Raw genomic sequence first — 23,348 nt, 5'->3', positions numbered from 1 at the left:
CTGTGACACAAAAGTTAAGTGTGACATATATAATGGGTATAGAATATATATATATATATATATATATATATATAGAATGAGTACTATGTATACATTGTTGTTGTTGTTTTTTTGACAGTTTTCAAGAAATTTTATGGTATTGTGTTGATGTTATTTGAAGAGAGTGATAAGCATGATATATTTAAGTACAGCAAAGCCTGGGTACATAGTAGAGTAGCAAAAAAAGAACATAGAATAGGATAATATAGTGTGTGGTAGTTGTTTGTAGTGCACGAGGAGAGTTTTGTGAGAATTGTGTGTTTAGTGTCTGTGGGAACAAGCAGAGCAGGAAGGCAGAAAGGAGTGAGAATTGGTGCTGGTGGCATGGCTGATTCCATTGTTTTGCTTTTCTAAGCATAAATGGAAAGAATGAAACAAAATACAATAAGCTTTTGACAATGAATAACGACAACAGATCAGAAGAAGTACTTATCTAGAAGAGCCAGGGTGTGACGTTGGCATCACGAAACAGTTGACCGTCGATATATAGCTTGTCGACAACCAGTGACGCTCCTTTGCCTTTCTCAAGATGGTTCTTCATCAATGGGTACAAAATTTTACACCTCTCGTTGATTTGCTTGGTCGTTCATTCCAAACTAAGTCCCTTTGAGCTCACGACCTTTTGATTTCATGAACACTTTTTGTTGGAAGTGTTTAAACTTTGCAATGATGGGACGTGGTCGGTTTCCTGGACGAGGGCCTCCAAATCGATGAACACGGCGAAAGGTAATCTTGTCAACTGTATCTTGGTGTATCTTGAGTGGGGATATCATGAACTTTTTAATCTGCGCCTCGGGGTCTTCCGGTGTATTTTCTGGAATGCCCGAGAAAATTAGATTGTCGCGCATGCTAAATGATTGAATGTCCAGCGTGATTTCTTTCATGATTTTATATTCCAATCTGAGAGTTTGTAATTCCACTGACGTTGACATCATGTTTTGTTCGGAGCGCAGCATTATCTAATCTTTCAGCACCAGAACTGGTTTACAAAGTATTTGGCACAGATGTCCTAAGAGTATGATAGCAGTTTTTATTCATGAAGGCCCAACTCCGCACACACAGTAAAGAGCAAACATTTAAACATTGAAATTAAATTGAAAATCTCACATGAAAAAACAACACAATGTGCAGTATTAAATGTGTTATCTATATGAACTGTAAACAAACCCATAAGAGACTTCTCAGTCAGTTTTCTTTCACACATATTATGACAGTTAGTGTTGAAAATGTAAATGTAAAATATCAGGTACTAAAAGCAGTCAAATCCCCAATCCTACAGTTAGATCGATGACAACTCTGCCACCTGAGGTTTCGCAGCCCAGCTCATCAGTGTGTTGTCTCTGGAGGGGTCCAGGATAAACCACAACAGCTATACTGAAAATACCCTTCCACTGTTAACCAACTGTCTAAGGTCATACTTTGGTGTTTGAAATAGGAATGGTTGAATTGTGAGATTCCTCTAGTATAGACTTGAGGTTTTTTTTTTTTTTGTAATTTTCTTTGGACCTTTTAAGTGTGTTTTGCTGCCTTTGTAAATGGGGACTACTTTGGACACAATAACAGGAACTGTCTGTGTTTTGTTCTTTTGAGCAGGTGGTGTAATGGTTAGGGGTGTCTTGTTCTCCTTTTGTGAGGGCGTGGGGGAAGTAATTTGAGTCTGGATGGGCTTTTTGTTGTTGGATGATGACTTTGATGGAGTCTTCTGGGACTTCTTCTTTGGGAGTCGGGAGAGCCGTGTAACTCCCACCACCTTTAGTTTAACAGGAGCTTCAGATATTCCTGCCATGTTCCGAGCTTGGCAGCGATATTCACCAGCATCCTTGAATGCTAAGTCATCCAAGCTGATTATTGACCAGCGCACACCAACCCTAGGAGATCCCTGCATGGCTAGAACAATAGCTCATTGTCAGCAATCTATAATAAAGTCTGCAACTTCTTCCAGCTCAACAACCATAAACATCTTCAGTAAATAACAAAAAAACGCTCCCTCCAAGTATAAATAGCTAATATAAATAGCTAAACTGAAGCCCTGATTAAATTAATAATCAAAGTGCAACCAAACAAAACGTAAATTTGACACATCACAGAAAAGACTGTTGTTAACAAGCTGGACAATTAATTAATGGATAAAAAAATGGCAAAGTATGTGAAATCAGGCTTCAAACTGGTCAAGTATTGAGAAATTTTTTCATCTTGCAGATGCTGTGGGTGTGTCACTAAATCCTTCTTAAAATCCCACCTCTATCTGTCAATCAAATAAGTGCCTTCTTTCATGACTCATAAATGGTGACAGACGTATTTCAAGCGACCCACATTAAACACGGTCTCAGGCAGCAGAGAAGCAGCCTCTGATCCAGAATAATGACCATAAACCGCCTCGCCAGTACAATTTTCTCTCCTTCGAAATTCAGCGGGACAAGGCGCTTCTGCGGGCATCGAACGATGCGCCATAAGCGGCCACGGCCGCGCATTGCGCCTGCATCCTCCTGCATTAATTTTTCCTCTCTCCTCCCCACCCCGCGACTTGCGGCCGACACCTGTGAGGCCAACGGCTTTAACCCTGTTGTGCTGGAAATCCAGCTGCTTCTCTAACCGCTGTTGAGATGGCAATGGGCCACGGGGCGGCAGATCTCATTCGTTTCGCCACTCCCTTGCAAAGCGCATGAGTGCCAGATGGCAAGACACTGCCAAAATAACACATTACACTTCAGGGAAGATGTGTTTTTTCGAGTTGTGGGCATAATTTGATGGCTAATTGAATGCTATACTGGTACAAATGGCTTCAGGTCGTGTTGTCACAAGGCTACTTTTTAGCCCCGCCCCCCCAAAAAAATCAGGAAAATTTAGAATGTGAAAAAGAGTTTTAAGCCATATATCAACAATTCAGTACTAAAATGTAGCCCTATAGGGCACAAGCCAGTGCAAACTGAAGGCCGGTCCCCAGCCTGGATAAAAGCAAAGGGCTGCGTCAGGAAGGGCATCCAGCTTAAAACTTTGCCAAACAAATATGAACTTTCATCCAAAGGATTCCATACCGGATCTGTCGTGGCCCGGGTTAACAACGTCCGCCATGGAAATTAAGCTTGAAGATGGAGAGGTGGAAAGCGGGTTCTTAGGCAGAACGAGAAGAGGAAAGCACAGAGGAGGAAGGAGCGAGACGAAGTAGTTCGGGGCATCCCAGGTAGAGAGAGAGTTGTGATTGGTAAAGAGGGTAATGTACATGTTGGTGAAGGAAACGGGTGACGAAGAATTGATGGGAAAGTTAGGCATCCAGCAAAGGAACTTGGAGGGACAGTTGGTGGTCCATTTTTAAGAACAAGGCTGATGTGCCGAGCTGTTGGAACTATAGGGGAATAAAGTTGATGGGCCACACAATGAAGTTATGGGAACGAGTAGTGGAGGCTAGACTCAGGACAGAAGTGAGTATTTTTGAGCAACAGTATGGTTTCAAACCTAGGAAGAGGGCCACAGATGCATTATTTGCCTTGAGGGTGTTTTTGGAGAAGTACAGAGAAAGTCAAAAGCAGCTACATTGTGTCTTTGTCGATCAAGAGAAACCCTATGACAGAGTACCCAGAGAGGAACTGTGGTACTGCATGTGGAAGTCTGACGTGCCAGAGAAGTATGTTAGAATAGTGCAGGGCATGTATAAGGGCAGCAGAACAGTGATGAGGTGTTCTGTAGGTGTGACAGAAGAGTTTAAGGCGGAGTTGGGACGACATCATGGATCAGCTCTGATCCCCTTCCTGTTTGCATTAGTGATGGATAGGCTGGCAAATGAGATTAGACTGGAATTCCCATGGACCATGATGTTCGCAGATAACATTGTGATCTGCAGTGAAAGCAGGGAGCAGGTCAAAAATGATTTAGAAATGTGGAGGCATGCACTGGAAAGGAGAGGAATTCAGATTAGCCGAAGTAAGACGGAATATATGAGAGGGCTGGAGGAGGAAGACTGAGGCTACAGGGAGAAGAGATACCAAGACTGGAGGACTTTCGATACCTTGGGTCAACAGTCCAGAGCAATGCGGAATGTGAAAAGGAGGTGAATAAACGGGTCTAAGCAGGTTGGAACAGGTGGAGGAAGTTGACAAGTTTGTTATGTGACAGAAGAGTCTCTGTTAGGATGAAGGGCAAAGTTTATAAGACAGTGGTGAGGCCAGCCATGATGTCCGGCAGTGGGACAGAAGAGCCAACAGGAGGCAGAGCTGGAGGTGGTGGAAATGAAGATGTTGAGGTTCTCTCTTGGAGTGACCATGTTGGGTAGGATTAGAAATGAGCTCATCAGAGAGACAGCCAAGGTTAGATGTTTTGGACACATCCAGAGGAGAAATAGTGAGCATATTGGTAGAAGAATGATGAGGATGGAGCTGCCACGCAAGAGAGCTCAAGGAGGACCAAAGAGAAGGTTGATCAATGTAGTGAGGGAAGACATTAGGGTAGTTGGTGTTAGAGAGAAGGATGCAGGGGATAGGCTCAAGGCATCTTTATACTCACGTGGGCGGCGATTGCGCTGACGTCACTGCGGCTATGCTGCGCACAGTGTGACTTTACACTCGAGCGCAGCCCACGCGCGCTCTTTGAAAATGTGCTGCAGTTCTCCCGCAAGTTGGGGTGTCGCTACGGCTGGTATTGGCTAGGACACCATAGGGTGGAGTTTCTTCTGCAATTTATGTCAATTTCTGCTCGCTGTTTTTACTTTCCAGAACAAGGAACAAAGCAACAACAATGGCGAGCGTGGAACAGTGCCAGCTAGAACAAATGGACCTAGATGACCAGAGGATGCATTTAATTGTATTGCAAAATCGATCAAGAAGGCGGCGGCGTAGGTGGTATGTGCGGCCACTCGATGAAAGTCTGTGTAGCGGTTTTGAGGAACCAAGGGGAAAGCTGACTAAGTCCCCACAACATGTAACTAAAATGGACCAATCACGATAGATGATCTCCACAGCATTCTGCGCGCTGTGTGCGCGTCAAGTGTCGCAAAGGGGCCGCCCAGCCCAATGCGTCAGTCACGTGATTCAATGCGGGCGCAGGAGTATAAAGAGGCCTTTACATGGAAGATGACGACGCGCTGTGGTGCCCCTTAACTGGACAAGCCGAAAGGAAAAGATCAGTACTATGGTCTTTTTTTTCAGCACTTATCCTCAAACATCCATCCATCCATTATCTGAGCCGCTTCTCCTCACTAGGGTCGCGGGCGTGCTGGAGCCTATCCCAGCTGTCATCGGGCAGGAGACGGGGTACACCCTGAACTGGTTGCCAGCCAATCGCAGGGCACATAGAAACAAAGAACCATTCGCACTCACAGTCATGCCTACGGGCAATTTAGAGTCTCCAATTAATGCATGTTTTTGGGATGTGGGAGGAAACCGGAGTGCCCGGAGAAAACCCACGCAGGCACGGGGAGAACATGCAAACTCCACACAGGCGGGGACGGGGATTGAACCCCGTACCTCAGAACTGTGAAGCTGACGCCATCCTCAAACATATTTAATGTATTTAAAAACAAAACATGAAAATTTGTTTGGTTGAACTTTAATTAGTTAATAGGTGTATCCTCAGCCTCTCGCTCATGTTGTATCTGTGTTACTGATCAAGTACATGAATCTGTCAAATAGGTGTTCTCAAACTGGGGTTCCTAGAAGTCCGCAAGCTGTAACTTGGGGGGTCCACAAAATAATTATCACTAATTCATTGTCTAATTTAAAACAAAGCATACTTGCATCAGGGGACCGAGCACCAATAAAACAAATATACTAAACCAAGTACACCTCCCTACCTTAGCTTGGGGCCGATTAAAAGCTCTTCTATGATTGTCAAGTATTACATACTGTAAATATGACATCCTTCCATGTGCGCAGCATTTCTAGCTCTCTCACATTCTTTTCTCATGTAGAGTTGTACAGGGGAGGCAAGGCGATGTCTGCAAAATATTTGCAGCTTGGAAGCACATTCATCAGGTAAAAAAATTCCTACGTTGATAAAATCACTGCTTTTGCAATGTATATACGGGTACCTTGTATTTGTTCAGCACGATCGACTCCATGACTGCCTTCCTCCTTTCGTGTCATACAGAAAACAATGTGACTATGATTCCCTTCATGTAGTCTGTTTCTTAGTAGGAGTTAAATTCGCTGGTTTCTTTTCAGAAAAATGGTCACTGGAGTGGTTGTAAAAGTCGTTACCTTTCGCCACCAATGTTTTTACCCATGTTGCTAGTGGAAACAGAGCACGTCAGTTTGCAACAATTAATAATTTAACTCAACTGACTTTAAGTTCCTTTCCAATTGAACAGTTCTTGGCTAAGTTGAAACATTCGAAAAATGGATAATTCCCATGGCATTTAGGGGTATACACATGGTAGTTACTCTACCTTTGAAATTATGAGGGGGTGCTGGAAAAAACATTCTCCCCTGTGACAGGTCCCTGCAGTTTGAGAACACTTGCTCTAAGTTATAATTAAAGAAAAATAGTAAATGGAAGGGCAAATACATCTTACAACTTTCCACATTCCTGGGCAGTTTTTCATTGTCACCAATGATGTCCTGTCGACAGCAATCTGAGGGAGATCAGAGAGAGGTAATCACATCAATATGAACTGGCTGCCCAAAATCTAAAAGCCTTCTGATCGCTGTAAACTCTTCAGTCCTTACCAGCATAATTTGAAGTTTTGACCCATGTCAAAGATGGCGTTGGGTAGCCAGTGGCATCACAGCGGAGAATTACACTGCTGCCCAGCAGAGATATGACTCTGGTGGCTGCAGGCTGGATGTATGGTCTCATACAGTGAGGCAGCTCTGTTTCAGTCAGCACCATCCCTGACTGATCGAGAGACCTTCTGCATGTAAGCAGCTGGTCCATGAGAACCACAGGACTCCCCAGGGACATTGACAGTGACACCACCAAGGAGATCTGGCAGTCACAGAACCATGGGTTGTCATGGAGACCTAGGTGTCCAGTACAATTGATTATATTATACTTTTATAGTATGATATAATTATAGTAGTAATGATTAATGTATGTAACAAAGTGGGGGAAATTTGTTGGTATCCTTCAGTTAAAGAATAAAAAACACAATAGTCTCTGAAATTAACAAACTGATGAGACTGGAAATGGCCAAAATGTATACTGACCACCCACAGAGCATCTGGGTGTCCTTTGGATAGATCACACCAAACTGGACATTTTTGGCAAGTGACTTTAGCTATATGTTGATAGGAGCCAAAATGAAGCATTGAAACAAGCATTTTTTTTTATTTTTTTTTGGAACGAAGCAAACCCAGAACATTATGGGTTTGCTATGCAATGCAGTCTCAAGGCAAGCAAGGCAATCTGGAGTGAAATCTGCTTCCCAGTGCCAAAACATTTGTTCTCAGCTGCAGTTCATGGGTCGGTCAACATGGTAATCACACACGTCACAAAACACTTATGAGCAGCCCTACATTTCCAAGCAATAATACTAGTGCAGCCATATTTTACACATAGTTTCAGTTTACCAAATAATTTTATTCCAAAGGGTTTTTTTTTTTGGTTTTTTTATGTCTCCAGTGGAATTAAAACTTGTTTCAGTATAAACAGTATATTTAAAAAAAGGGGCTGATACCCCTGAATGTAATTTTTTGAGTGAAAGCAAACTGGATCCATTATGTTGGTGTAGAGGAAAATCATTCAAAAAAACATCTGGGCCCAAATGTAAAATATTACTTTCAGTAGCTAAGAAACCAGTGTTTTAGTTAAAGATACATTTAGTGTGTAAAGTCATACCCAAAATTCTTCTTTGTACTGATCTCCCCCATTGACCAGAAAGAGGGAACCAAAGGTCCAACAGTTTGCTTGATAATATAGTCAACCTAGGGAGAGGAGAGAATTTAAGGATATTTATTAAATAGAACCAGTTTGTTAGTGAGTTCATTCCCAGCTGGTCAAACCTGTTACTGGACAAGTCAAGGTAGGTGATGTTTGGCAGAAAGAGTGCTGCGTGAGATGAAAGGCTGGATAGTCGGTTGTTGTGAAGATTAAGCATCTGAAGGCGAGGCATGTCCCTAAGACCCTCCCATGGGAAGGCAGTTAGGTGATTTCCATCCAGACGCAGCTCTCTCAGGGCTCTCAGGTTAACAAAGCTGCTGGGGTGGATAGTTGTGATGGAGTTGTAGCTAAGCCACAAGAAGAGCAGCTCTGACAGGTTGAAGAAGGCTGCCCTGGGCACCCTGGTGATCAGGGTCTTTTCAAGACGAAGTTTCACAGTGTCAGCAGGGACATTGATAGGAACGTCTGATATTCTAGGGTCACTGCATTGCACCAACCTGATGTTAAAACACAAATCTGTTAGAATTTACATTTACATTGATAAACAATAAAAACAATGATGTTAAAATTCTATACTTTACATATACAGCACCACAGTCAGGCACCACTATATAAAGTGTGTGTGTGTGTGTGTGTATATATATATATATATATATATATATATATATATATATATATATATATATATATATATATATATATATATATACATACATATATATACATACATACATACATACATACATATACATACATAAATACATATATTCTGAGGACCCGGGTTCATTCCCCGGCCCCGCCTGTGTGGCATTTGCATGTTCTCCCTGTGCCTGCGTGGGTTTTCTCCGGGCACTCCGGTTTCCTCCCACATCCCAAAAACATGGATTAATTGGAGACTCTAAATTGCCCGTAGGTGTGAATGTGAGGGCGGATGGTTGTTTGTTTGTATGTGCCCTGCGATTGGCTGGCAACCAGTTCAGGGTGTGCGGGGTACACCCTGCCCCATGACAGCTGGGATAGGCTACAGGACGCCCGCGACCCTACTGAGGAGAAGCGGCTCAGAAAATGGATGGATGGATGGATATATATATATATATATATATATATATATATATATATATATATATATATATATATATATATATATATATATATATATATATATATATATGGCTGGCAACCAGTTCAGGGTGTACCCCGCCTCCTGTCCGATGATAGGTGGGATAGGCTCCAGCACGCCCGCGACCCTCGTGAGGAGAAGCGCCTCAGAAAATGTATGGATGGATGGCTATATATATACATATACACACATTTATTTATATAGTGGTGTCTGACTCGAAAAAATTGCGATTCGAGCGCTGTATGGTGGCAGTGAACTCACTTCACAACCAGCAGCAGTTTGGCAGATCGTGAACAATTCTTCAAGAAAGAAAGAGAGCTGTTTTTTGCCACTCCCAATTGAAGTTTATGGTCAAACTAAACATAAAAAAAGAGAATTACACGATGTGTATGTGTTGAAAAAAAAAACAGTTTCAAGTCTGCTTAGCTTAATGCTAACAAACAATGCAAAATGCCATTAGACGGGCTAATGAATAGCATTGGTGTATAACATAGCATAGCATTGGTGTATCATAAGCAACAGATATTTGAACACAGCAGCACGGTGAATGACTGGTTAACAGATCTGCCTCACAGTTGTGAGTACCCGGGTTCAAATCCGGCCTCGCTGTGTGGCGTTTGGATGTTCTCCCCGTTCCTGCGTGGGTTTTCTCCGGGTACTTCGGTTTCCTCCCACAGCTCAAAAACATGCACAATAGGTTAATTGAAGACCCTAAATTGTCCGTAGGTATGAATGTGAGTGTGACTGCTTGTTTGTTCAAATGTGCCCTGCAATTGGCTGGCAACCAGTTCAGGGTGTACCCCGCAGTTAGCTGGGATAGGCTCCAGCATACCCGCGACCCTATTGAAGATAAACGGTGTAGATAATGGATGGATTTTGTTTAACTGCAACGCGGAAATAAGCATAAATCAGTCTACAGGATTTTACACAATATACTGTACATTTGTACACACCATACAGTATGCTATTCATAGGCCCAATAGCTTGCACAAAGTAGCTACAAGCTAATAGCTAAACAAGCTATTATTTAATCCTTGCAAAACTAAATTAAAGACAGCACACTTGATATAATAACAGATCACTTCAAATACCAATACAAATACACAATCCACAACTATATAAGGTACTTAAGAAGTCGCTGAAAGAAGTATCACGATTTCAGAGATCGGCCGCAGGAACACCTTGGCTGTCCCATCCTTGACGATCTGTATTTCCACCTTGCGGACGTTCCCATCCCTGCTTGGAAATTGGAAACAAGGAGTCCCAATGACCACTCAGTTCTCTGGGCGTGGTTGTCTTTAATAAGAAGGACGACATCTCGTACATTGTCATTCGGCTTGTTATCTGTCCACTTCCTGCGACTCTGCAAAGTCTACATATACTCTCCTTTCCATCGCTTCCAAAAGTTGTCTGCAAGACATTGGACTTGTTTCCACTGTTTTTCGTACATCTGATTGGTGTCATCCAGAGTGAGAGGATACAGCATTACTCTTTTGAGAAAGGAACATGGCTGGAGTAAGTATGGCTGGCATATCTGGGTCAGTGGATACAAACATGAGTGGTCGTGCATTGACGATTGCTGTTACCTCCGCCAAAAACGTCTCGAGGACTTCATGTGACAGTGGCGTTGGTCCTATTTGAAGGAACATGGCGTCTAGAATCTTTCGTATTACTCCGATGAGCCTTTCCCAAGTGCCGCCCATGTGCGAAGCATGAGGGGGATTAAACAGCCAGGAACACCCTCTCTCTTGCAGAAATTCCTTGACTCCAGTTTCCTCTGAGGTCAGTCCCAGGTTCTAACATGGGCCTACAAAGTTGGTTCCACTGTCAGACCACAGAAGTTTAGCTGGACCCTGAATGGGACAAAACCACCTTAGGGCATTAGTAAAATTGTCTGTTGAACTGCTTCAATTAACTTGAACATGGAACAAATACCCTTTAGGCCCACAGAGGTGAATGGGAGTTCAGGAGTGACTCTTTCAGCTGGCAGGTCTGCGATTTTTCAGGTTGAAACCTCCCTCTCAAATTGCGTCACATGACGCATCTGTACATAACACTGGAAACCTGACGCTTACTACCAATTATTCAGTGTCCAACTGCTCTTATGGCTCCATCTGTAAAGTGGCGATCCCTGGCGATCAGGCTCATTTAATCATGGCAGCCAAAATCACCATCACGATTAAAATGTGATTAATTGTGCAGTGCACCAAATGTTGGCAGGTAAAGTGTTCTTTTTCTTGTGTCCAAAGGTGGAGCAGGTTCTGCTTGGTCACTATCAATCACCTTCTGCATGAATTCAATGTAGTGAGTTTTCATTTCCAGCTTTTTATCCAAAGATTTCCGGAGTCAGCAGAGATGTTTAAATGCGTTGTCGCTGTTGCTCAGGAGGTGTGGTCTGGGAGAACGAAATGGCAAAGGTGCCACCCAACTGTTTCCTTACTTTGGTAGACTTGTGCATCCATGATGGCCATAAATGCGTTGTCAGCTTTCGATAGAGCAGGTTTGTCGTCATCTTGGGTTCTGTCAAACACTGAACAGCCGAAACTTTCTGTGATAATTGAGAGGTTTTTGTTCGCTGTGCGGGCAAGTGGTCTTATATGCCAATGCTGCGACATGCCACTGTAGTCTTCCTTGACATGGATATTGTTAGGACATTGCCTGAGAAAGGACATGCGACCATTGCACAGTAAGTTTGCTTTGTAGACGTTCACCTCTGAAGGTTTATGGACAGTTCCCAAGCAAACATCTCCCACAATGACCCAACCCAGATCTAGCTGCTGTGCATAAGAAGCATTATTTGGCCCATTGATCTGCTCATGTACTTTGTACACTCTTAGGATATCTCTTCCTAAGAGCAGGAGAATAGGAGTGTCTTGATCCACAGGATAAATCTTGTTTGAAAGTGGCTTTAAGTCAGGGTGACAGTGTGCAAGCTCTGGGGGTGGAATTTTGGTCCTGTTGTTTGGCACCATGTCACACTCTATTAAAGTAGGCAAAGGAAGCTGTGATTTCCCATCCATAGCGTACAGTATGAAATTGGAAGCTCTGCGACCTGCAGTCTCTTGTTTCCCAGAACAAGTTTTCAATGTGTATGGGGTAATGTTGGAGTTAATTTATACTCCATACACAAAAGAAAGCCCTCCCCCCCAATCAGAAAGTGAGCGGTGTTGTTATAGGACTTATTTCGTCTTCATAGATTGTCCATAACGTACACCATTTTCAGACATAAGGGTGTCCATGTGTCCGCTTGGCACCAGGACAACCAAGGCCACAGTTCGATGATGAAATTTGTGGTCGTGTCATCAGACTTGCGGCTGCATGTCTTGGACGCTGGGGTGAGGAGAGGCGCAGAGCTGTCAACTAATCACCACCTGGTGGTGAGTTGGCGCCGATGGTGGTGAAAGATGCAGGTCTGACGTTGCAATGTATTGTGAGGGTCTGCTGGGAATGTCCGGCAGAGTCCCCTGTCAGAAGGAGTTTGAACTGCCCCCCTCCGGCAGAACTTCGCCCACATCTCGGGTGAGGCGGGGGACATTGAGTCAGAGTGGAACATGTTCCGGGCCTCCATTGTCAAGGCGGCCAACCAAAGCTGTGGCCGTAAGGCCTGTCGTGGTGGCTATCCCCAAACCCGCTGGTGGACACCAGTGGTAAGGAATACCCTCAACCTGTGCAGTGCATTCATCAACACTGTGTATAGTGGGGATGGGGCACTGCTGACCTTGAGAGCCGGTGGGCTTAATTCTTCGAAGACCTCAATTCAACCGACACGCCTTCCTATGAGGAAGCAGAGTCTGAAGGAGTATGATGGCTATGCAAGAACTGGGATGTTTTCAGCTTCCAGGAATTGTGTACAGATCCTTGCAACATGGGGCCGTGCATTATCATGCTGTACCATGAGGTCATGGTCGTGGATGAATGACACAACAATGGGCCTCAGGATCTCATCACGGTATCTCTGTGCATTCAAAATGCCATCAATAAAATGTACCTGTGTTCGTTGCCCATAACATACGCCTGCCCATACCATAACCCCACCGCCACCATGGGCCACTCGATCCACAACATTGACATCAGCAAACCGCTCACCCAAACGACGCCACACACACAGCCCTGAGCAGTGAAAACTGGGACTCATCCATGAAGAGAACACCTCTCCAACGTGCCAGACGCCATCGAATGTGAGCATTCGCCCACTCAAGTCAGTTACGACAACAAACTGCAGCCAGGTCAAGACCCCAATAAGGATGACGAGCATGCAGATGAGCCTCCCTGAGACGGTTTCTGACAGTTTGTGCAGAAATTCATTGGTTATGCAAACCAATTGTTGCAGCTGCTGTATGGGTGGCTGGTCTCAGACGATCTTGGAGGTGAACATGCTGGATGTGGAGGTCCTGGATGGTGTGGTTACACGTGGTCTGCGGTTGGGAGGCCGGTTGGATGTACTGCCAAACTGAAACGCCTTTGGAGACGGCTTATGGTAGAGAAATTAACATTCAATTCACGGGCAACAACTCTGTTGGACATTCCTGCAGTCAGCATGGCAATTGAACGCTCCCTCAGATCTTGCGACATCTGTGGAATTGTGCTGTGTGATAAAACTGATAAATCTTGATATGCCACACCTGTGAGGTGGGATGGATTATCTCGACAAAGGAGAAATGCTCACTAACAGATTTGTGAACAATATTTGAGGGAAAATGCCTTTTGTGTATGTAGAAAAAGTTTTAGACCTTGGACTCCAGGTAGGCGGCATGGTGGCCGACTGGTTAGAGCGTCAGCATCACAGTTCTGAGGACCCGGGTTCAATCCCCAGCCCTGCCTGTGTGGAGTCTGCATGTTCTCCCCGTGCCTGCGTGGGTTTTCTCCGGGCACTCCGGTTTCCTCCCACATCCCAAAAACATGCATTAATTGGAGACTCTAAATTGCCCGTAGGCATGACTGTGAGTGCGAATGGTTGTTTGTTTCTATGTGGCCTGCGATTGGCTGGCAACCAGTTCAGGGTGTACTACGCCTCCTGCCCGATGACAGCTGGGATAGGCTCCAGCACGCCCGTGACCCTAGTGAGGAGAAGCGGCTCAGAAAATGGATGGATGGATGAATGGATTCCAGGTAATGAAAAATGGGAGCAAAAACAAAAGTGTTGCATTTATATTTTTGTTCAGTGTATGTTCCTACCCTCACCTATGGTCATGAGCTGTGGGTCGTGACAGAAAGAACAAGATCACGGATACAAGCGGCCGAAATGAGTTTCCTCTGCAGGATGTCCGGGCTCTCTGATCAGGACATTACAACAACAACAAGAAAAGATAAGTTCTAGTCAGCCAAGAACGGTAAGTTGACAGTTGCTCTGTTTTCTCACACTAATTCTTGATGACAGCTGGAAGTCGGGAGAACAATGCCGTGCACTGCCCACTTTCGTTGGAACATAGCAGTAAGTGAACCCCCCTTCGCCAGCCGTTCTGAACTTAATTTTTAGGTTAAGCCTGCCGCACCCTGCGCAATGCAGTCGAACCAGATTTGAACAGACCATCACATAAAAATAAGCGTTGCCGATCAACGCGACCCCACACGAGTGATTTTATATCTGGACACCTGTCTCGCTCAGCTCGTCTTTTGATGCTGTATATACAGTATATTGTACTTGATGTAACCCCCACCTGTACCCTACTATGTGTATTAAGGTGGAAGCTTCACTCTGGGTCCGTTTAAGCTGTTTTCGATATACAGTGACCACACAACACATCAGATTGACAAATGATGTCTTGGTTGGGTAACCATTTGGCACGCTTTTAGTGTTTTTAGCAATTTTTAGACAGTGAACAAGAATAACCCCAAAACAAAATAATAGAAAAATACTCCTTTGATTAAATTGCTGTTTAAGATCTTTTCGTTGGTTTTTCAGTCAAGTATCAGGTCAAAAGTCACTTATAGTTTGTCAATTGTCAGTTGAGATGATTTGGCTAAGTGATCCAGTTCCTTAACTCCCTACGACTGGAGTATTTCAAGTCACTGTTTGTTGTCGTGCCCTCATTATCTTGTTCAAGTTTGTATCAGTCGGTTGACTGACACAATCCTACCATAAGAGACCGTCGGCCTGTTCTCTCCAGAAAAAGGTTGATGCAGATCTCGATTCTGGAATCAAACTGGGTACGCCAAGTTTCGGTTCAATTCTTGCACCAATCGGTCGCAGGATTCCTCTATACAGCACCACACAACATCAGCAGCTGGCGTATCTGTTCCAGCATCTATATTATCATTTTACGTATGACTATAGGTCTCCACTTAGTCAGAAGCGCAGTGTGAAAGAGGAAGTGTGTATGCACTGACTTAATTCCCAACCTGTGAGGCTTTAAAATAAGTCTGTCATCCATCCATTTTGCTCCGCTTATCTGAGATCAGGTCGCGGGGGCAGCAACCTCAGCAGGGAAGCCCAGACTTTCCTCTACCCAGCAACTTCCTCCAGCTCTTCCGAGGGGATCCCGATGCATTCCCAGGCCAGCCAAGAGACATAGTCTCTCCAGCGTGTCCTGGGTCGTCCCCGGGGTCTCCTCCCGGTGGGACGTGCCCTAAACACCTCACCAGGGAGGCGTCCGGGAAGCATCCTAATCAGATGCCTGAGCCATCTCATCTGGCTCCTCTCAATGCGGAGGAGCGGCTCTACTCTGAGCCCCTCCCGAATGACCGAGCTTCTCACCCTATCTCTAAGGGACAGCACGGATGGACACCCTGTGAAGGAAACTCATTTCGGCCGCTTTATCCAGGATCTTGTTCTTTTGGTCACGACCCATAGCTCGTGACCATAGGTAACGGTAGGAATGTAAATCGACCGGTAAATCAAGAGCTTCCCCTTTCGGCTTACCTTCTGCATCACCACAATGGACTGATACAAAGTCCGCATCACTGCAGACGCTGCACCGATCCGCCTGTGGATCTCCCGTTCCATTCTTCCTTCACTCGTGACCAAGATGTTTGAACTCCTCCACTTGGGGCAGGATCTCATCCCCAACCCGGAGAGGACACTCCACCCTTTTCTGACTGAGGAGCATGGTCTCAAATTTGGAGGTGCTGATTCTCATCCCAGCTGCTTCACACTTGGCTGCGAACCGCTCCAGTGAGAGTTGGAGATCACGGCTTGATGAAGCCAACCGAACCACATCATAAGCAAAAAGCAGAGATGCAATACTGAGGCCACCAAACTGGACCCCCTGTACGCCTCGGCTGTGCCGAGATATTCTGTCCATAAATGTTATGAACAAAATCGGTGACAGAGGGCGGAGTCCAAGTCTCACCGGAAAGGAGTCCGACTTACTGCCGGCAATGCGGACCAAACTCTGACATTGGTCGTACAGGGACTGAACAGCCCCTATCAGGGGGTTCGGCACCCAATACTCCCGAAGCACCCCCCACAAAACTCCCCGAGGGACACGGTCGAACGCCTTCGCCAAGTCCACAAAACACATGTAGACGGGTTGGGCGAACTCCAATGCACCCTCGAGGACCCTGCCGAGGGTGTAGAGCTGGTCCACTGTTCCACGGCCAGGACGAAAACCACACTGCTCCTCCTGAATCTGAGATTTGACTTCCTGATGAACCCTCCTCTCCAGCACCCCTGAATAGACCTTACCAGGAAGGTTGAGGAGTGTGATCCCCTGTAGTTGGAACACACCATCTGGTCCCCCTTTTTCAAAAGTGGGAACCACCCTACTCTGCCAATCCTGAGGCACTGTCCCCGATGTCCACGCGATGTTGCAGAGGTGTGTCCACCAGGACAGCCCCACAACATCCAGGGCCTTTTAGGAACTCCGGGCAAATCTCATCCACACCCGGGGCCTTGCCACTGAGAAACATTTTAACATTTTAACCACTGCTCTGGGTCCTGGGGAGTGGGTGGCGTTCCCTTGGCTGGGTCCCCCATGGGATGGGCTCCTCCTCGTTGTGCCGGCAGAGCAACTCCATGCACCAGTTGACTAACATGTGGTATGGCGTTCATTTAGTAATAAGTCCCATTGACACGCCATAGGCTTTAATTGCTTGCACTGGGACCACTAATAATAACACAGGTTGTATTAAGATATCAACTCACAGGTTCTTACAGGTGTTTAGACATGACAAAAGCATCCCACCGCACCACTCATCAGTAGCACTGCCTTGCTCATTTCCCACATCCTGTCCTGCCCTGCCGTTTTCTCTCCTATCTCATCTTGTCCGATAGGTTAGTTGTTGCATGTTGTCATGGGGTGTCACGGGGTGTAAATAAGAACACGATTTGACTTTGTAACATTACTTGTAGTCAAATAGCTGGACTGTAGAAATATTGTTCTGCTGTGGTTTGCACCCCTATAAATCTTGTTCGTTCTGTCCCTTGGTCTATCCCCTAAAACCCTTTTCCGTCCGACTGCATTTTCAATAAACATCAGAATGATTAAAAAAAAATAATAATAAAATAAGCAGAGGAAGTATTTCAAATTCCCCTGTTGGACAGCAAAACTGTTCCAGCAAAAACGGCATTCAGATCCATCATTTTGCATGGCCACCCAGCTGAACAATTCACACTCACATTCACATCTACGGGCAATTTAGAGTTTTCACTTAACCTACCATGGATGTTTTTTGAATGTGGGAGGAAAGCAGAGTATACGGAGAAAACCCACACAGGCACGGGGAGAACATGCAAATTATACACAGGCGTGGCCAGATTTGAACCCGTTGAGCCCGTAGTTGTGAATGTGAGTGTAATGGTTGCTTGTGCCCGTAATAGGCTATATATATATATATATATATATATATATATATATATATATATATATATATATATATATATATATATATATATATATATATATATATATATATATATATATATATATATATATATATATATATATATATATATATATATATATATATATATATATATATATATATATATATATATATATATATATATATATATATATATGTGTGTGTGTATTGCGGCATGGTGGCCCCCTGGTTACCACAATGGCCTCACAGTTCTGGGGACCCGTTGTTGTTGAAATCCGGAAAATGGAAATGAATGAATGAATACATTTATATTAATTTTACTAAAACATGTAAGGATGACACATTTTGAATTCTAGTACTGCTTTGTAAACATTCATCCATCCATTTTCTGTACCGCTTCTCCTCACTAAGGTCGCGGGTGTGCGAGCCTAACCCTAGAGGCAGTATACACCCTGAACTGGTCGCCAGCCAATCACAGGGCACATATAAACAAACAAACAACCATTCACACTCACTTTCACACCTACGTGGGAGGAAACTGGAGTACCCGGAGAAAACCCACGCAGGCAGTGGGAGAACATGCAAACTCCACACAGACAAGGCTAAAACTGTGAGGCGGATGTCGTCCACCATGCCTCCCTCTGTAAACATAATCACTAAAATTCAAATGAAAAACAATCTTATTTAAATGGTCGATCTAAATGGCACATAGCATACAGTGATTCATCAGCACTTGAGATTTGGACTTGAGATTTGTTCCGAAACCCTTCACAGGTCTGGCAATAAGGTAATGAATTCATACAATTAGTTAGACACTTGCCATTCTTCAACTACGTATCCATCCATTTTCTGAGCCGCTTCTCCTCACTAGGGTCGCGGGCGTGCTGGAGCCTATCCCAGCTATCATCGGGCAGGAGGTGGGGTACACCCTGAACTGGTTGCCGGGCAATCGCAGGGCACATGCAAACAAACAACCACCCGCACTCACATTCACACCTACGGGCAATTTAGAGTTGTCAATTAACCTACCATGCATGTTTTTGGGATGTGGGAGGAAACCGGTCGGCACGGTGTACGACTGGTTAAAGCGTCAGCCTCACAGTTCTGAGGACCGTGGTTCAATCCCCGGCCCCGCCTGTGTGGAGTTTGCATATTCTCCCCGTGCCTGCGTAGGTTTTCTCCGGGCCCTCCGGTCTCCTTCCACATCTAAAAAAAAACATGCATTAATTGGAGACTCTAAATTGCCCGTAGGTGTGAATGTGAGTGTGAATGGTTGTTTGTTTGTATGTGCCCTGCGATTGGCTGGCAACCAGTTCAGGGTGTACCCCGCCTCCTCTGCCCAATGATAGCTGGGATTGGCTCCAGCACGCCCGCGACCCTAGTGAGGAGAAGCGGATCAGAAAATGGATGGATGGATGGATGGGAGGAAACCGGAATGCCCGGAGAAAACCCACGCAGGCACGAGGAGAACCTGCAAACTCCACACAGACGGGGCCGGCGATTGAACCCCGGTCCTGAGAACTGTTAGGCAGACGCTCTAACCAGTCGGCCACCATGCTGCCTTCAAATACATATGTATTTATATAATACATTTGCTCTTTCATTTGAAACACAAGGAGCATATGAAAGCAAACAAAGTCTCACTCAACCTGAGGTCTGCTGTTTCTGTGGTCCCATCGGCACAGGCACATAAAACTGGGCAGGAGCAGACTACCAAGAAATGATATAGCAGGATGTGAAGAAAAACCAGCAAATACATCCTTCATTCGAGAAATGTTGTCCTTACACAGGCCGCTTGTATCTCCATATTCCCTTCCCTGTGCAGTCTGAGTTTGTCATCTACAGTTTGGAGTAAAACTGAATCCCAGATTAGCTGGGATTACACTTCTTACAAATAGCATGTAATCCCACGCTGCACAGTCAGAATAACAAATCACAACACCATGGGTGGCTCAAGCCTTTAAGGCTTCAAGGACAATACAGATGACAGCACCCGACCAGAAAAAAGGCTTTTTTAAAAATACTTATTTATTTTCTCCAATCCCCAAAAGGCACTATTAAATTGAATTATGGTCAGATCCTTTGATTCTAACTTTCATGTTTACGATCATGAATAAATATTTTTTTAAAAGACAAACCATGCTGAAAAACAACAATAATGAAACATCCATCCATCCATCCATTTTCTGAGCCGCTTCTCCTCACTAGGGTCACGGGCGTGCTGGAGCCTATCCCAGCTGTCATCGGGCAGGAGGCGTGGTACACCCTAAACTGGTTGCCAGCTAATCGCACATAGAAACAAACAACCATTCGCACTCACAGTCATGCCTACGGGCAATTTAGAGTCTCCAATTCATGCATGTTTTTGGGATGTGGGAGGAAACCGGCGTGCCCGGAGAAAACCCACGCAGGCACGGGGAGAACATGCAAACTCCACACAGGTGGGGCCGGGGATTGAACCCGGATCCTCAGAACTGTGAGGCTGACGCTCTAACCAGTCGTCAACCGTGCCGCCAATAATGAAACAAGTTAATTAAATTAAACACAATTTTCGAAAACAAACTATATTGATACTGATCAGCTTTGACAGACTAATCAACTTTCATCAGATTTGGACTCCTGAGCATTATACTTCTTTCATACATTCAGAAAATCACTCTTCCCTAGTCATTCCCAAACCCTCTTGGCTCAATAAAGGCTGGGAGACACTGCCACAGTAATTAGCACACTATTGAACAGCAAGTAAAACCTTGTAAATTGTTAAAAATACAGTATATATATATCCATCCATTTTCAACACCGCTTATCCTGGTTAGGGTCGCGGGACGCTGGAGCCTATCCCAGCTGACTTCGGGCGAAAGGTTGCCAGCTAATCGCACTACACCCTGAACTGGTCGCCAGTCAGTCGCAGAGCACATATAGACACGGACAACCATTCACACTCACATTCACACCATCACTGAGTGGGAACTGAACCCACCCACGCTGCCTGCACCAAAGTCAGGCGAGTGTACCACTACACCATCAGTGACTATATATATATATATACTGGGTACGGAAAGTATTCAGACCCCCTTAAAATGTTCACTCTTTTTTATATTGTATCCATTTGCTTAAATCATTTAAGTACATTTTTTTCCCACATTAATGTACACACAGCACTCCATATTGATAGAAAAAAATGGCATTGTTGAAATTTTTGCAGATTTATTAAAAAAGAAATACTGAAATATCCCACAGCCATAAGTATTCAGACCCTTTGCTCAATATTTAGTAGAAGAACCCTTTTGAGCTAATACAGCCATGAGTCTTTTTGGGAATGATGCAGCAAGTTTTTCACACCTGGATTTGGGGATCGTCTGCCATTCCCCCTTGCAGATCCTCTCCAGTTCTGTCAGGTTGGATGGTGAATGTTGGTGGGCAGCCATTTTCAGAGATGCTCAATTGGGTTTAAGTCAGGGATCTGGCTGGTCCATTCAAGAACAGTCATGGAGTTGTTCTGAAGCCACTCCTTCGGTATTTTAACTGTGTGTTTAGGGTCATTGTCTTTTTTTAAGGTGAACCTGCGACCCTGTCTGAGGTTCTTGCACTCTGGAGAAGGTTTTCGTCCAGGATATCCCCGTATTTGGCCGCATTCATCTTTCCTTTAATTGCAACAAGTTGTCCTGTCCCTGCAGCTGAAAAACACCCCCACAGCATGATGCTGCCACCACCATGCTTCACTGCTGGGACTGTATTGGACAGGTGATGAGCAGTGCCTGGTTTTCTCCACACGCTTAGAATTAAGGCCAACAATTTCTATCTTGGTCTTATCAGACCAGAAAATCTTATTTCTTACCATCTTGGAGTCCTTCAGGTGTTTTTTTGTTTTTTTTAGCAAACTCCATGCGGGCTTTCATGCGTCTTGCACTGAAGAGCACCTTCCGTCGAGCTACTCTGCCATAAAGCCCCGACTGGTGGAGGGCTATTGGTCGCATTCCTTCTACACAGCCCAAATCGTACCTAAATTTTGTTGTAAAGGTCCACATCTAAAGGGATTTATTCCGCTGTCACACTAAGACTTTGAAAAAACAAAACAAACCGTAAAAGACGTCATAAACAGCAAAAAAAACTAAAAACAAAAACCAGCCCTGTTGTATCTTTTCGTGAGACTGACAAAACTAAAAATTCTTGAATATGTGAAAATTGAAGTTATGGAAGACTGAATTGACTAAGTTAAGCCTGAATCGGTTCTAAACGAAACAAAAACAAAATGCAGGATAAGCACTACAGTGCATTTCTCATGAGTGTGAATCTGACTGTGATGGTTGTCCGTCTGCACCAGGCTAATTAAATTAAAAACTCCGCAAGGCCAGGATTTTCGGGACATGAGCTGGGCCGGACAGTTTTAGCAGACAGTGAGCAAATTTAACACTTTAAAACAAACACAAATAGATAAGATAACTATTGTACCACCTGAAATGATATTTTTGTTGATAATACTACACTTTGCTAACAGCATTTATGGGCTATTTTTATATAATTTGATCAATAACAGTAAAGACACATAATTGCATAAATGATCCAAAGTACTCATTAAACCCATTACACTCTTGTCTTTATACAATCGTAATAATGGTAAAAACATGCAACACTTTCACATATTCATTAATCTCTCAGAAATAACACCATTAATTTTGCGGTCTGCAAGTGAAGTGAACGCAAAATGGCTGCCTCAGCCTGGCCCTTCAGCTCACATATATCCCTCTGGTGGATTGCAAGAACGTAATGAGGCTCGAGTGACAAAGGACCATTTGTTAAAGAACCCAAAAAAAGCAACTCTGAAAACCCCAAGCATTTGTGTTACTTTTCATGGAAAGGGCATATTAGCAAAAGGAGAAAATACTCTATATCCAAAAACATCTTCAACATCTTCAGAAAACATGTTGCAAATCAAGGAACTTCATGAAAAGTTTGAAAAATATTACTTTTGAATTTTGTTTGCTTAGAAACAATTCTGACTTTTGATGGATACCAACAGCCATTTATTCAAATACTCATATCAGTCAAATTAATTGATGTTCAAAAATAAATTGGCCATGTTTTTACCGTTATTGATCAAATGATATGAAAATGATCCTTTTCACATTTGGTTTACTGGGGGATTGTACCACACAAATGGGGCCATTGTGAAGCTGTTCGTCTAAAATTTGTCCAAACTACAGCCCGTGGGCCATTCGCAGCCCCCATCCATTTTTCTGCGGCCCGAGGCGTTTGCTGAAAATAATATTGAACACGGCTGGCGCCACTAATTTTCCCAGCATCGATATATTTCTGTGTGTTTGTTTTCCTACTATCTCGCTTCTGAAGAAACTAAATAGCAAGATGGTTCTCTCTGTGCATCAATCTTAACACATGGGCGCGTTTGTTCCAAAGCGTAATGAATGGGGTGAATTCTCTTGTCAGCCATCCAGTATCTTTGGCAACGCGGGGCTGCTGTAAGTTACTGCTGGCATACACAAACACACACAATGCAGGCAGCAAGTATGTTATTGGGCCTTGTAAAGTTCAACTCAAGGTTCCTGAAATTAAGAGTAAGAGTAAGAGTGCCCCGATGTGGGAATATTTCGCCTGCAAA

The 23,348-nt window shown here is 44.2% G+C and overlaps 1 protein-coding gene across 6 annotated transcripts; it reads right to left on the bottom strand.

Annotated features, from left to right (window-relative positions):
- Positions 1-1,049: 1,049 nt before the first annotated feature.
- Positions 1,050-19,634, bottom strand: lrit3b (leucine-rich repeat, immunoglobulin-like and transmembrane domains 3b). Of its 6 annotated transcripts, none has more exons than XM_061795868.1 (7): positions 19,518-19,634; positions 19,381-19,441; positions 9,230-9,324; positions 7,807-8,345; positions 6,696-6,989; positions 6,542-6,601; positions 1,050-1,926 (listed from the first exon to the last, which is right to left on the bottom strand). In XM_061795868.1, exons 1-7 carry the CDS (start codon positions 19,568-19,570, stop codon positions 1,499-1,501), a joined length of 1,530 nt encoding a protein of 509 aa, XP_061651852.1. In that variant the 5' UTR covers positions 19,571-19,634; the 3' UTR covers positions 1,050-1,498. The 6 variants fall into 6 exon arrangements, with proteins under 6 accessions (XP_061651852.1, XP_061651853.1, XP_061651850.1 ...); XM_061795869.1 differs by lacking the exon at positions 19,518-19,634 and having other exon boundaries at positions 7,807-7,892; positions 7,971-8,345; positions 19,381-19,507; XM_061795866.1 differs by lacking the exon at positions 19,518-19,634 and having other exon boundaries at positions 19,381-19,507.
- Positions 19,635-23,348: the final 3,714 nt, after the last annotated feature.

The sequence above is a fragment of the Phyllopteryx taeniolatus genome, chromosome 13 (assembly GCF_024500385.1).
Source record: "Phyllopteryx taeniolatus isolate TA_2022b chromosome 13, UOR_Ptae_1.2, whole genome shotgun sequence".
NCBI lineage: Eukaryota > Metazoa > Chordata > Actinopteri > Syngnathiformes > Syngnathidae > Phyllopteryx > Phyllopteryx taeniolatus.
Note: the sequence above shows the minus strand (reverse complement) of the source record. Positions and strands in the feature narration are given on the sequence as shown.

Bases quoted from the DNA above. Each gene is read 5' to 3' on its own strand.
- lrit3b (XM_061795866.1), bottom strand. From the start codon at position 19,497: ATGAAGGATGTATTTGCTGGTTTTTCTTCACATCCTGCTATATCATTT. The intron at 6,602-6,695 runs GTAAGGACTGAA...GATCTCCCTCAG, and splicing joins CAAAACTTCAAATTATGCTG to ATTGCTGTCGACAGGACATC. The intron at 1,927-6,541 runs GTAAGATGTATT...CTATTGTTCTAG, and splicing joins GCCCAGGAATGTGGAAAGTT to CCATGCAGGGATCTCCTAGG.